This window comes from Cinclus cinclus, chromosome 2 (assembly GCF_963662255.1).
Source record: "Cinclus cinclus chromosome 2, bCinCin1.1, whole genome shotgun sequence".
In the NCBI taxonomy this organism is placed as follows: domain Eukaryota; kingdom Metazoa; phylum Chordata; class Aves; order Passeriformes; family Cinclidae; genus Cinclus; species Cinclus cinclus.
The window spans coordinates 85,061,318-85,076,076 of record NC_085047.1 but is presented as its reverse complement, the minus strand read 5'-3'; the positions used below and the strand labels follow the sequence as shown (position 1 = coordinate 85,076,076).

The following is a 14,759-nucleotide window of genomic DNA, read 5'->3' as shown; positions in this document are numbered from 1 at the left end:
GCTCAGCTGTATTGCTACCAGAGAGATCTCCACCCCTTCTCTGCAATGGCAGGATGGCTTATGTTCTGCCCTCCCAGAACCTGGAAGATGCTGAATGATAGCTAAGAGACGTTATAAATATGGGGTTAGAGGGTTATAAACATGAGCACCTTGCTCTGCGCCATTAGAAGAGAGTGAACTTTTTCCTGGAAATATAAGCTCATTCTTGGATTTACTGCAGGAGTGATTACGGATCCCCCCGTTTTCAGGCAATCTGCATGACTCCCGGCAGAGGCCAAGCTTTCTCAGTGTGTAGCCACACAGCGCCTGGCTGATAATCCAGCTCCGTCCCTGGCACTGACCTGGCAGGGTGGATGGAGCCGCAGCTCCAGGTGATGCTGGCGGCTGCAATGGCAGCCGTGACCCCGCCTGGCCCTGCCTCCGCAACATCGCACGCTTTCGTGCGGACCGGGGAGGCGACGTGAATTTCAGAAACCCCACGGGAAAGCGAGAGCGCTGGACAGAAGCGCTGCTGCCACACCAGAAACAGCGGCCCGGCGGGATTCGTCTGTCCTGCAGAACATTTCCCTCTGCACGTCTTCTCGCATCCCTGTCTCTCCGCATCCTTTCGCCCTGCTGTCATCCCCCTCCCCGTCCACATCCCTGCGCACGTTTCTCCGCACGCCCCTGGTCTCCGCATCCCCCTACACGTCTTCCCGCATCCCCGCCCACGGACGCTCGCAGCTCCGAGCGCTGCCCGCCGTCTCCCCACGCCGGGGACCCCCGGGAGCGGCGGCAGCGGGCTGGGCTCGCCCTGCGGTGCCGGCGCGGAGCAGGACGGGCCCGGAGCGGCGGGGCCGGGCCGGCCGTCGGGGCAGGGCTGTGACGTCACCCCGCTGCCGTCCCCGCGCGGGACGGGCGCCAGGAGCCGCGGCCGCCGCCGCTCCCCGCCCGGAGCCGCCCCCGGCGCGGCGCGGCGCAGCGCAGGGCGGGTCCCGGCGCAGAGCCGCTGCCGGGAGCTCTGGGCCCGGGCAGCAGCCGTGCCTGCAGCTCTCGGCGGGGCCATGCGGATGGCGGTCGGTGCGGCAGCGGGCGAGGGGGCGGCGCAGAGCCCCGGCCCCGCCGCCGTGTCGCTGGGCTTGAGCGTGGCCGTGGTCTCCAGCCTGGTGAACGGCTCCACCTTCGTCCTGCAGAAGAAGGGGATCGTGCGGGCCCGCGGGAGAGGTAGGGGCCCGGCGCTGCGGTGGGAGCGCCCCTCTCGGGGCTTCCCGGCCTCTCTCAGCACCCCGCGACCCCCCGGCAACCTCCCAGGGCTGCGGGGATCGGCCCCGGCACGGCGCGGGACGGCTCCCCCGCCCCGGGGACCCGCGGCGCCGCTCCCTCCCTCCCTCCCTCTCTCGCTCGCCCCGCTCCCTCCCTCCCTCCCTCTCTCGCTCGCCCCGCTCCCTCCCTCCCTCCCTCTCTCGCTCGCCCCGCTCCCTCCCTCCCTCCCTCTCTCGCTCGCCCCGCTCCCTCCCTCCCTCTCTCCCTCTCTCGCTCGCCCCGCAGCTCTTCCCCGCGCTGCGGCGGCGGCCGGCCCGGAGCGAAGGGCGGGAGGCGGGGGGGAGCTGCCGAGGGACCCGGCCCGCCCCGCGGGGCCGGCAGCGCGGGCACCCTCGGCTGTGTCACAGCCTGTGTCGGGGGGTGTGGGGGACACCTTCCCGGCGTCTGGACCGGGGGATCCGGCTTCAGTTTGTCACCTTAAGCGGTGACGAGCTGAAGATCCGTCAGAGGTCCATGAGTGGATCGCGGCGCCAGGGAGGTGATGAATGAGCGGAGCGGCGGCAGGTGGGGGTCGGTCAGGATGTGTCAGCGGTGGAGAGCAGCGAGGGGTTGTCAACTGCGCATCGGCAGCAGCTCCCTGTGTATGGTCAGCGCGCTGGGCTGTCGCGCTGTAATACAGCACCGGGGAGTTGTGCGTTGCATGCGCTCCTGTCCATACGCAGGTTCTTCTTTTTCATGCACTTGTGGGACTTTACCACCGGTTTCTGTGGCTTTGATCGTTTCTTGCCATGAGCACCAGTACATCTGTCGCTTGTTTATTCCAGTTTTTTCCACGGACACACGCAAGTTGTATCAGTCACATGGTGGCTTCTGCTTTTTGAGAAGAGACAGATCAGTAACATGAAATAATTTATTTCTTATATTTTTCGTATTGAAATCCCATGCCTCGTTATTATTTCGTGAGGTGGATATATTCAGGAACTGACTGTGCTGTCTAGACAGTTTAGCCAAAACAAAGCTGTAAATTCACAAGTGTCAAGATCTTCTGAATTTTATTCTGAAATTGGAGCTGAACAGCATTTGCTAGTTGTATCTTCATGCTTTGAATATAGGAAAATGCAATTAAAAAAAATTGTTTGTTTTTAGTATCATGCTTTTATGTAAGGGGAAGACTGTAAACACAGGTTGCATGATGCCTTTGAATTGTGTTACTGTGGTCAATAGCTGTTTGTTTTTGTAGGTGATGGTGTCTGTGTATGAGCATGTGCCCATAAATTCTAGGAACTCTTTTTTTATGAAAAATATTTTTTAGTTCCAGGACAAGGTATTTTCTCTGTATACATTGCACATATTTACATATGTGCATATAGAAATAATATACAAATAAATATTTTATATATTTGTACTTGTATTTCCATTGCCTGCTGCATCTGGCATGTTCAGGGTGAATGCAGTGGAGCAAAGTAAGCTTGGAACTATGTTATTACAACCTGGCAGCCTGATCTAAAAAGTTGCTGTTTTTTTTTTTTTTTTTTTTTTGCTTTTGCTTTTTGTGCAATGACCTTACATTTAAGGGCATCAGACGAACTTTTGTTTTGCAAGCATAGTCTCCCTTTCCCTCCAAGATGGCTGTAACCCATTTTGATTGTCCACAGAAAGATCAGGTTTGCATCATAAATACAGACTTTTTTTTTTTTTAATAAGGGAAACAATGAGAAAACACAAGAGAAAAATAATTTTGCATCCCAAGGCAGCTGGAAGAAGTTTCCATTTTGAGTGTACTTGTGAAAAGCTTTCAGTGGAGCACTGGGTAAAGTGAGTGATGGGCGTGTGCCTGCTTTCTCAGTGCTAGCAGCTGTAAAACTTCCTGTTTTGAAGATATTACTGGTGTTTGTGCATCTTGCTGAGCATTTTGTTGTTTTTCTATTGGCATGCTCAGTGAGGAGGCATCCAGGAAAATCCCCTAGATTTCTCTCTATTTCGTGTTATGAAGCAGTAGGGTTCTGCCTTGAATCTAGCAGTTGGAGCTGTGAGGCTGACATGGCCAGTGTCAAATGATGTCTTTTTTCCATTGTGTTCAGCAGGTGTTGTATAATTAACAAGGAGGCATTTCAAGTCCCTTCTGTCTTCTCTCTTGAATCAATAATATAGTATTGATGTAATTAGCAATCCTTGTCTAGTTAGAAACAGCAGTGGATGACAAATATTTTGCAAAGTTACCTTACTTGAGTCAATATTTTCTATAATTTCTGCCCCCAATAGTGTTCTTATTTCATATGCAATAACAAAAGTCTAAAAAATGACTACTCCCACTCTAAAGCTGGCCATTTTCATTAGTCATATTTCATATCTTTTCAATTGTATAGAGTGATTTCCAAGTGCTTAATATTTCATATGTCTCCAGAGTTAGTGATGACTGTGTTTTTCTTCTATTTGGGATTTCAGAGCAGGTACAGTATTGCCTTCTACTCCAGCAGCTTTTGAGAGAGCATCTTCCCAAATGAATGCAGAGCTGTATTGCTAGAAAGAGGAGCAAAACACAGGAGCATAACTTGATGCCAAAGATGTGCTCAGAGAAGGCCATGCTTTAGTTTAGGAAGTGGTCATGAGCCTTGATGTTCTACAGAAGCAGAACTTCTGTGGTGCACAGACTCCATCTGGACACATCCCAAGGCAAGAGTTCATAATCCGACAATGAAAATAATCATCCTCCAGTTTTGGAAGCACTAAGGACAATGCAGAGTTTTACTCCTCTCTGAAATTCAGGAATTCAGAGGCTTCATTTGTAGCACTTTCCAGTGCTTAAATGCAGGAGGAACAGGCAACACCATGGTCCTGCCAAACCTCTGTGCCAAAACAATTCCTCAGCTACAATTTTTCCAATACAGTTTCACTGAGGTTGTCTTAGCAAATTGACTGAGCCAAATCATGTTCTGTTTCCATAGGTTTACAGGTCTCCTAGAAATGATTCTAATTTGTATCTTTAAATGTCACCTTCAGAAGCATTTGTTGACATTTTGGATGCTTTTCTACACAATACTGCATTAGTGTCACATAGGTAGTTCAAACTGGAAACCAGAACTTCTGACTAACACATTGAAGATTGTAAGAAGGTATTACTTGGAAATTTAAGTCAAATCCAAAATTGTTCTTTTTTTTTTTGGTTGGTTGGTTTTTGGGTTTTGTTTTTTTGTTTGTTTGTGGTTTGGTTTGGTTGGTTGGTTTTGTTTTTTGGTGTTTTTTTTGGTGTTTTTTTGTTGTTTGTTTGGTTGGTTTGGTTTGTTTTTTAATCTCACATTCAGTGATTTGAAGAATAGGTTTAAGATTAAGGTCCTTAATAACTGAGACTGTTGTTTCACAGCTCCAATATTGTGATTTCACATTTTTCTAATACATTTTCCTATACTTCCAGGTACTTCGTACTTAACTGATATAGTATGGTGGTCTGGAACTATTGCAAGTAAGTATCTTAAAAAGTTTTGATTTTTTTTTTAATGAGGGTTTTGCTTAGATGGTGGTAGGAGACATCAGGAAGTCTGTGTTTTCATCTTGAATCTCACACTCCCTTGCCATGAAATTTCCATCCCTAGAAATATCCCACTTTCAGTAAACTCTTACCATGGCTACCATGCCTGGTGTTGTTTGTAATGAGCTGGGACAAATGTGAGTCAGACATCTTTTCACATTTCCAAACCATTTGGTACTTACAGCCCTTGGCAGCCACACACTGCTCTGACTATGGGTTCCTGCATGGTTTGTGTCTCTGTGTTGCACTGGCCAGTTCAGTTTTTAATAAAAGTCAAAGCTGAATTAAAAATTGTCACTCTGTACAAAAGGGCTCATTGAACACATAATATGTTCTAGATCAGGAAGCATTTAACCAGCCTCAATTAAAAAAAAAAAAAAAAACGAAACTCTTTTGGTTTCTAGTTCAACAGATACAGCTTCAGTTTTACTTTTAATCTGCGAGATTAATGCAAAGCCTTCTGTAGTACTGATATGAGATCAGTGTAATTTTACCCTTAATATCTTTGTAACTCTGCTAACACCAAGTTCATTCTCTGATGTGAATCTGGAGCATGGGGAGCAAATAGCTTTCTCCTCTTACACAACAGCCCTAGTTCTTCCCACAAGCTTAGAATCATACCCCACTTTTAGACTCTAATCCAGCCTTTTGTGAATTATTTGGAAAGTTCTGATGCTGTTTCTGAGAAGTATATGAGTCCAGTTTTGCTCCTGGTTTTGTGGCAGCAAGGTAAGTCTGATTTTTGGTTTTGTTGTCTTAAAGCTATGCAAAGGGAATGAAAACCGATAGATCTCATTGAAGGACAAAGTTCACAGCAAGTGTAGAAGCCAACAGAGCTTCAGAAGAAAAGTTCTCAGCTGATTTAACCTGAGTTTAAGTAGTTCTTTGACAGCTTCCTCCCCTGACAGGATCACTACTGCCTAAGTAGAAATAAATCTGTGTATCAGTCACTGTTTATCACTCCTGAGGCTCCCATCTATAATCTCCAACCACAAGGAGTTAAAAAAGGGAGGTTTTATTACAGGACTTATCTTGGTGAATCAGAGAAAACAATTTCATGCTTAAAAGAGCTGACTGAATTGAATGAAGACAAAACAGCTGAAGGGAAATGGTATCAGTTGGTTTTTTTCCAGTAGCTAGATGCAGGTATTTCAAAACAAAATCTCAGTAGCTTTACCAAGGAACCAAGCAAGAAGAATTGTTTGTGGATATTATAGGCTCAGAATGGCAACACAGTCACAAACAGCAATAGCAAGGGCCAGGTAGGCACCTATGGGATGCTGATAAAGGTGCTGTGGAAAACAGAGAGAGGTTTGGGGAAAGGTGTTACTTGTGGAATTAGCAATAACCCCAGTTATCTGGGTGAAGTGATGACAGCTGACATAATTTTGTCAAGCAGAGAATTTGGAGTTTGGATGGTTAACAAAACCCACATAAGCTCTGTCACTTGTTCTCATGGTATTTGTTCAGATGGTGAATAAGTGTTTCTGTGTTGGCATGCTGACTCAGCATAATGCTGCCCAGCCGTTTGGGGGCCCTGGGATCCACTGGATTACTGAAGACTTCAAAGGAAGGGCTGCAGATTCTGCTAAGGGACTTTTCCTTACTCTGTAGTCAAAAGAGTGATTGCAGCATGTGTACAGGTATTTCAATGAGCATTAAACTAATTAATTGGCTAATTAATTAGTTTCAGTACAGGTTTTGATAGCAGCATAGATGTAGCTGTTTCTTGTAGTGAAAACATCTGCATTAGTGTTGTGTTACAGATGGGGAGTACACTTGTGAAGTGCATCTCCTGTTTGTCACCACAGTTTGGGCTGTATTTCACATTTCATAGCAGAGCTGGAGCTCCTGACCTGGTCTTTAAAACGAAACCAGGTTGGAAGATGAATTCTAGGAACATACTTAATGCATGTGAGCTGCAAATAAACTTCTAAGTTAGTCTAGAATAAGCCGCCTGACATGCCAAGAATAGATATGTTTTGTTGTACAGGTCTACTCCTGGTCTCCTTGCTAACAGAGATATGCCTGTGTGCATCAAGTTTTGTGTTGCAGTAACTTCAAGGGTACTGCTACTTGTTTATCATAATCAAAAGCTTGGTGTGCCTTCAAGAACTGAAGTCATGTCTTGACTTACGGCACTGATGTATCTGATAAGGAACTTCTATTCAGAGAGGACTGGATAGGTTGGTAGCAAAGGTCCTCAGCATCAGGTAGATGGTAACAATTACTCACATTCTTTTTCAAATTGGTGTTAACTAGTCCTGGTCTGTCATTTGTGGTGGAAAGGGACTGTTGCTACTACTCCATGGTGATATGGAAAACCTCCAGTAAGTTCAGTTGCCTTACAGTATGTTTCATCTGACTGAAGCTTCAGCGATCTACTTTATGGATTGATGTTGGTGCCATCTGTTAAGAGGTCTTCCAACAGAAAGTTAAGACATCTGACCTCCAAAAAAAAGCAACCTTTTGTCTGAGTGATTTGGAAATGTATGTCATCTACAGAAATTGAGAGTGCCAGCTGTGCACCATTCTCTGTCCAAGATCTGCCCCAATGCCTTCAGATGCCTTGAAGATAATGCCAGAGTTGCCACATAGGTCTCCAGACAGCCTGAGACTGATAACCACATTACTCTGATCCCAGGGAACACCACTGTCTCTTGTACCTTAGAGATGCTGCTCATCAGTTTCTGTCTCACTCCTGCACATAAGAGAAATCCTCAGTGAATTTAATTAGTAGAATTTTGCCACACTCTGCAGTTTGGCAAGTTTGTTTGTCTCCTTCATATTTCCTGTAGGTTACACAGGTCTTCAGCTCTACTGATAATGTGAGTTAAATTGGTAAATTAATTATTGTTTGCAGAGTGCTTTGCAGATGTGAAAAATTGGATGATGCTAACAATATTTGATAGTTGAGGGCATTTCCAGCCTGAGCATAAAAACATGTTGGATTCTTGAAATGTTTTTAAATGCTGATAATGGCTTTTAACAGCAGCTGGAAATTTGAGCTGTATGTAATTTCTGCTCAGTCTCAAACTTCTTGCCAGTTACCACAGACCTTGTAACTATGCAAGTATGTTGACCTATTATAAACTTGCCAGCACTTGCAAAATTGTCCAGGTTTTATTTTTTAACTGAAAACTTGAACATATGAACTGTTATCACAGCTGTGATGTGCAGTACTGCAGTATATCTTGGAATTTGCTTTTACTGGAGGAAAGAAGAATAAGGTTGAGGCTGTTACTGTGGCTTGTCAGGCATGTTCTTTTTACAGTTTTCAGGAGTGACTTTGGATGTTAGATAGTGTTATGAAAAGTTAATGTAGTGTATTGAAGAGCCCTTATGCATGTGCTTAGTGTTTCAGTAGAAGATTCCTCAGTACTGTCCTTACTTTCTCCCCCAAAATGTAACATTGCTGTTAGGAACTATAATCACGTACATTTGTTTTACATGTGAATGCATGTTCTAAAGATGAAACCATGGATTATATATACTTTTACCCCTCCTCATTCAAATATTTGAGTGTAATACTGAGATTATAATCCATGAGTGTTTCTAATTCATAGTCTTATTTATATTTAAGAGAAGTTGAAAATGAGATTATTTACTGTGCCCACTTGGATACTCTTGCGTGGGAAATATAAATTGTGTATTAACAAATACAAAACTGTAGAAAAATTCTAGCCTTTTTGTTCATGTATAAAAACAAAAGAACTAAGCAAATTGTAACATCTGTTTTCCAGTTAGGTCAGTCTTTCCCAAACAGTATTGGGCAAGTTTTGATTACTTATTTTTACAAAGGGACTTAAAGGCTTATTTCTGGTTCTCTTGACAGTGGCACTGGGTCAGATAGGGAATTTCTTGGCCTACACTGCAGTCCCAACTGTGCTAGTGACGCCCTTGGGAGCTCTTGGCGTTCCATTTGGGTAAGAGTTTGCTTTTCTTGTTCTTATCTGGATATCTTTACTACTTTATAAAATGTCAGATGGACTTGCTGCTCACTGGAGGTCCACTGAGAAATGTCAGTCTTATGGCTCTTCACAGTCTTATAATGTCACCTATTTTCCTCAGGAAAGCTGGGCTGGGGGAAGGCAGTGGTGAAGAAGGGTTGTCCTAAGTATCTTCTGCTTTTAGCTCTCACTATGATTTCTCAACAGATAAACATTTCTTTTTCACCCCTTCTTTGTGGTTGTTCTGGACGTTTCTGCGTATTCTCTTGTCCACAGTTCCCTTACTGCGTAGATCTTTCCTTCTGTCTCACAGTCTTTCTCTACCTGCTATCCACAGCTCACATGTGTTTATTGATGCTGATTTCATTTCACTGGATCTGGCCTCTTTCCAGGGAGGAGAACTCAAAGGAGTTCTTTGCATATGTATGCCCCCAGCTTCTTAGAAGTTATGTTTGTGAGAGGCATAGAAAAGCCAGTGAGTTTAAGGAGTTTAATATGTAACTAATGTTTTGTGAAGAGATGAACTACAGTTGTAGAACTACTGCAGTGAAAAAGCACAACTCTTGGAAAACAAAGCTGTGCATTGCCTTGAGATTTTTCTGTTGCCTGCTGAATTGTGACTGCACTGGTCATCTGCTTCAGAGTGTAGATGGCATTGCTTCATGTCTGTCTTAGTTTTATCACTATGAAGCACACACTCTGAGTACCACCTATTATTTTATCCTATTATAAGGCTATATATTTTTGCTTAATTTGGTCAGCTACATATCTGAGCCGAGCCCTTGGGTCTTTGTAACCAAAGGTTACTTTTATCTCGTGACTGCCTAGCACCTATAAAATGGGGCTTTGTGACAGCTCACCAAATTGGTGAGGTGTAGATGTCTGCCTTGGGCATCAGATGTCTGGTTTGAGGTGTTTCAGTTGTTGGGGGGGGTTGAGGGGGTGGTGTGATTTTGGTTTTTGGAGTGTTGTGGCTAGGAGTTTGTTGGGAGTTTGTGTCTTATTTTGTTGTGTTGTTCTGGGTTTTTTTTCCTAAGGTGAGGTGTCAAGGATTGAGTAAAACAGCACTGCAAATGGATGAATCTTTCCTCAGATAAGTCAGAAATACATTTTGAGAATTCATCAACATTTGATAGTATTCCTTTAAAAAGGGAGATTCAGGTGGCACAGCACTGTTAGAACATTATTAACAGGATGTAGTCAAACTTCTGTTTTTCTTCCTCTTTTCAAAGGTCCATCTTAGCTTCTTACCTACTGAAAGAGAAACTGAACATTCTTGGCAAGCTGGGGTGTTTGCTGAGCTGTGCTGGGTCTGTTGTTCTCATTATCCATTCCCCGAAGTCCGAGAGTGTAACGACTCAGGCTGAGCTTGAAGAGAAGCTTACAAATCCAGGTAGTTTGTTTTTTCATTAATTCATAATGATTTCCTGAGGTTGACCAGGAGCACACTTGAGGACGAGGCTTACCACTTCTACCAGGTAAGGAAATTGACTTATGAAGAAGTCCTGACATGACAGAGGCAAACCAGTACAGGTTTTGTGTAAGAAAACTATGCCCTGCTCTTCTTAGAAATTGTCATATTTACTGGGATATGTGCAGAAAGGAGAACATGGGTATTTTTGAAAATTATATCCTGCACAGCAAGCTCAGAACAATGGCTGGTTGATTTCATAACATTATGAAAAACTATATCTTGCTATTTAGAGATGAAAAGTATAAATCTAGAATCTCAATTTGTTTTATATAAAACAAAAAAATACTTCTTCTTCTTTATTTCTCCATGTTTTTAATTAAAAATTTATCCTAAATACCAGTTTTGTTCCCAGATTTCTTTTCACAATAAAGGTATGTGGAAATAGGCTGTTGAGACATAGGCTGAAATGCCTGTTCTTTCTCACCAGCTGCTGGAGGACACATACTAGTACTAATATGTTCCAGGCCCATTTTTATTTTTTCTTGCTTAAGAGCTAAACTGCCAACTATTGTTTTTCTTGTATTTGCTTTAAGTGAGAGAAACTCAAACCTAATGACATCAGCTATTAAAAGAATCTGCAAACAAAGTAAAGAAACCAAGTACCTTAGTCTCAGTTTACCATTTAAATCTGAACAAAGTGCATTGGTTATGTATTTCTTTAAAACTCTAAAGCATGAGATGTCTTTCACTGATCTTTTATGTGTACTGATGGTATAATGTAAATCATATGGCCTCATGTTTGTTTAACTATCCCTACTCATGTGCTCATTTTAGTGGGATCTAACTTTATGTTTAAGCTCTTTGCTGGATCCACACACTGTGCCTTAATGAACTGTTTATGAATGAGATGTTATCCTTCTTTCATAGGAGACTTTAAGGAGTATGGTGCTAATGGAAAAGAGAATAAGATTTTAAAAAGCCATCTGAAATATATTTCAAATGTGCCACAGTGTGTAATTTTCTACATGGTTATTTGTTTTTCCGAAAGAATATGACAACATCATCAGTCATGGATGCCAATATTTCTGGAAGCTTAGTGATTTGGATCTATCTTCAATAGCAAATCTTAATTTTGATGTATACCTGAAAATCACTGCTAGGACATGATTTGCCTGCTAAAATCTTTAGAAGACCAAGAGTTGTCATCTTGATATTTTCTTGTTTTCTTTTTGTTTTCCAGTTTTCGTGGGTTATCTCTGCATAGTGCTGCTAATGCTTCTGCTGCTTATCTTCTGGATAGCTCCAGCTCATGGACCTACTAATATTATGGTTTACATCAGTATTTGCTCTCTGTTGGGCAGTTTCACTGTTCCCAGCACAAAAGGCATTGGGCTGGCTGCTCAAGATATCTTTCACAATAACCCATCAAGTCAAAGGGCTCTGTACCTCTGTCTGGTCCTTCTGGCAGTATTAGGATGTAGCATTATCATTCAGTTCAGATACATCAATAAGGCACTGGAGTGTTTTGATTCCTCTGTGTTTGGTGCCATCTACTACGTTGTGTTTACTACCCTAGTCCTGCTGGCTTCAGCCATCCTTTTCAGGGAATGGAGTAATGTAGGAGTCGTAGATTTTTTGGGCATGGCTTGTGGATTCACCACAGTATCTATTGGAATTGTTCTTATACAAGTCTTCAAGGAATTCAACTTCAATATTGGAGATTTAAACAAACCTAACATGAAGACAGATTAAAATATTTTTGAGAGGAAAGTGGATGGCTCAGGGAAGGATGCAGAGCTGTTCATTTCTAGGTCACTGTTTCAAATAGGATTCAGGTTGGTAATTACCCTCTGACAATTTGGTGGCCTATATGAAATGAATTGGAGGCCTCCATCCAGTTTCAAAGGATCAGCTGTCCATATAACCCAGTCAACAAAATAAATGACCTTAATTGGAACTACTGATTGAGTCAGTATAGAGACCGATGTATTTCCTCACTGTAAAAGGTAGTCAGAAAAGATCTGTGAATGTTCTGACAGACTTGAGTGAAAACTGGTGTTGTGTCTTCTGAGGTACCATATGTGTGAGCAGAGGACATCGGTTTCTAATGCACTCAATCTGATACCTTTCATCACAAGTGATGTATACCTTAAAATAAGGGGTGGAAAGGAAGTGGAACAATTTGTGAATCTCAGTATAGCAGTGTCTTCACCGTCAAGGCTGTGAATTCTCAGACAAATGTTGGTTGGATCATGGACTGCAGATTTGTTCTTTTTAGTGACTCTTGGCAACTTTGTCTGCCATGCGGTGAAGACACAGGGGAGTTTTAAATTGAATTCTTTATACAGAGCAGTGGACCCTTAAATATCTTTCACTAATTACTTATCAGCTCATGGTAGTGTCCAGGTATGCATTTTTCTTTGTAACTTACATACATTAAGACATCCTGCATTCATCAGAGAATTTTTAACTGGGAACTGGTAGAAAGACTGTGAAAGGTGTGGAAATGTAGGCACTCATGACCTACACAGTGGCTTATTTGTAAGCAGCTCAGAACTATTTCAGTGCCTTTGCAATCAAAAAATACTGCATAATTGTGAATGTATTTGTTTCAGATGGCCTATACTGGTCTAATAATTCAATTTCACTGTCTACAGTATTGGACTATAATAATCAAATTCTAAACACATAAAGCATCTAGAAGGACCATGTATTTTTGGAAAAATTTACAAACCTGAACAGAAACCCCTGTATACCTTGACAGCTTCTGAAAAACCCATAGTCCTAATGGGAAGAGGAGTGTTGGAATCAGTCCTGCATACCTTTATTTTAGTTTAATGACTAAAATAGAGACCATTTTGTGAAACCGCTAATAAATAGGAACCAGAAAAAAAAAAAGAAATTAAAGAGTGAAAAGAGCATGAGATTTCTCATAGCTCAAAAAAGATGGTCTGATGTTCTTATAACATGGGAAAAGGAGGTCAAAGACTGAAAAAACTATAGCATTCAGAGCTGAGTTCTAGTAACTGACAGGGACATACATTCAGAACAGTAATTCATAGACTTGTATGAATAGTTCCCTTGTAATATTTTGACAAGCAGTACAGACACATTAAGCTACGATGGGGATGACTCCGAACAGCTCGGTTTAAACCATTTAGAGAATATTGATATGTTAAAGAATCAAATAGTTAATGTCATGTTCTGCTTACATTTAGTAGTGAAAACATCATGAGTCAAAAAGTTGAAAGCTTGAAAAGCAATGAACGTTTGTTTCCTTGTAAGTACAAAAATGGAAGAGTACAGTGGAACTCAACATCTCTAGATCAGAACATTTCCCAAGAAAACAGAAAATCCCAATGAATCAAGAAATCATGAATGTAGCTTTCTAGCTGCCTGACAGGAACATGGACATTGATTAGTAGGGATGCTCTTGTGATGTTTTTTGTTGACCTGAATTGAGGTCTCCTTAAAACTCAGCCCCCGTTTTCATTTGAAATGAATGCTGTGAGCCCTACTAATGGCAGCAATAATTGCAAAAGTGAATCCAAAAGATCTAGTGTTCTGAAGTGACCATTTTAAGGGAGTAAGAGCCCTACTATGTTATTTGCAGGCTTGTTTTAAAACTCTATGTTGTAGGGGAATGGCTCTGAGTTGGCAGAAGTGTGCATTGTTAGAGTAACTGGGTGTCTGAATGAAATAGAGTAGCACTAACAGAGAAAAGACCATAATTTTCAAATATTGTGCAAGGTTTTTAGAAGGTTTGAAAATTGTAGATGAGTATAATTGGGCTATGAAATCTGATTAAACTAACCTCTGTCCATTATTGGCTGAAAGATGGTATCTTGGTTCTCAGTGAACTCTTATATTTTGTCATATTAATTCCCTTTTGATTGAACCTGAAAAAGTAGGTTAGTACAGGCTATGAGACCTGTATTAACCTACTTTTAAATCAATGTAATCTCTTTTCTGAAGCAGTCAAGTTGTCTTTTCAAAATTCAGCTGCAGAGTTCATGAGTTGTATGTTGGTTTTGTATTAGCCTTTAATCTCTGAAGACTTTTGTGAAAATCTTTAGGTCAGAATGGAAATTGTGGTCTCATCTTATTCCTCCTTTAGTCATATTTGTTTGTCTTGGTTTTAAAATTAATTCTTCATTATTTATAAAGTGCCTGTCCTAGTATGTTAGATGCATATGCAAATTAAGAGTAAATATTTGATTCAAAATAACTTGATTGCCCTGTCTAAGCCTTGACATATTCTGCACCACACGAAGTTTTCTTGCGAAGTGCTCACTATGCAGAGGAAGAATAAAGTAGCAACCATGTTTTGTGATCCTCTGACAATCCTAACCACTGATAAATGTCAGCATAGTTTTCTTCTCCCCAGCTGCTCCTCATCTGTGATGAGCTTTTTAAAAATGTCTCATTAACTTTGATGTCTAAAACAAAGATGTCAAAAGCCAGCACATAAGGTGAAATAAATTCTTGTGGCCTTGCACATCATTTATATCTGCAGCCTTTTACTTCTTGAATGCTAACTAATTGAAAGCTTTATTTTTGCTACTTTATTCAATGTGTAGCAGTGTTCTTTCAAGTTCTGCTGTACCTGGATCTGGTTCAGTTCTAA

The 14,759-nt window shown here is 42.0% G+C and overlaps 1 protein-coding gene across 1 annotated transcript; it reads left to right on the top strand.

Annotated features, from left to right (window-relative positions):
* The first annotated feature begins 1,028 nt into the window (after positions 1-1,028).
* On the top strand, positions 1,029-11,884 carry NIPA1 (NIPA magnesium transporter 1). The gene is made up of 5 exons (XM_062515018.1): positions 1,029-1,203; positions 4,655-4,702; positions 8,604-8,694; positions 9,951-10,111; positions 11,373-11,884. The coding sequence occupies exons 1-5, from the start codon at positions 1,044-1,046 to the stop codon at positions 11,882-11,884; spliced, it is 972 nt and encodes a 323-aa protein (XP_062371002.1). The 5' UTR covers positions 1,029-1,043.
* The last annotated feature ends 2,875 nt before the right edge of the window (positions 11,885-14,759 follow it).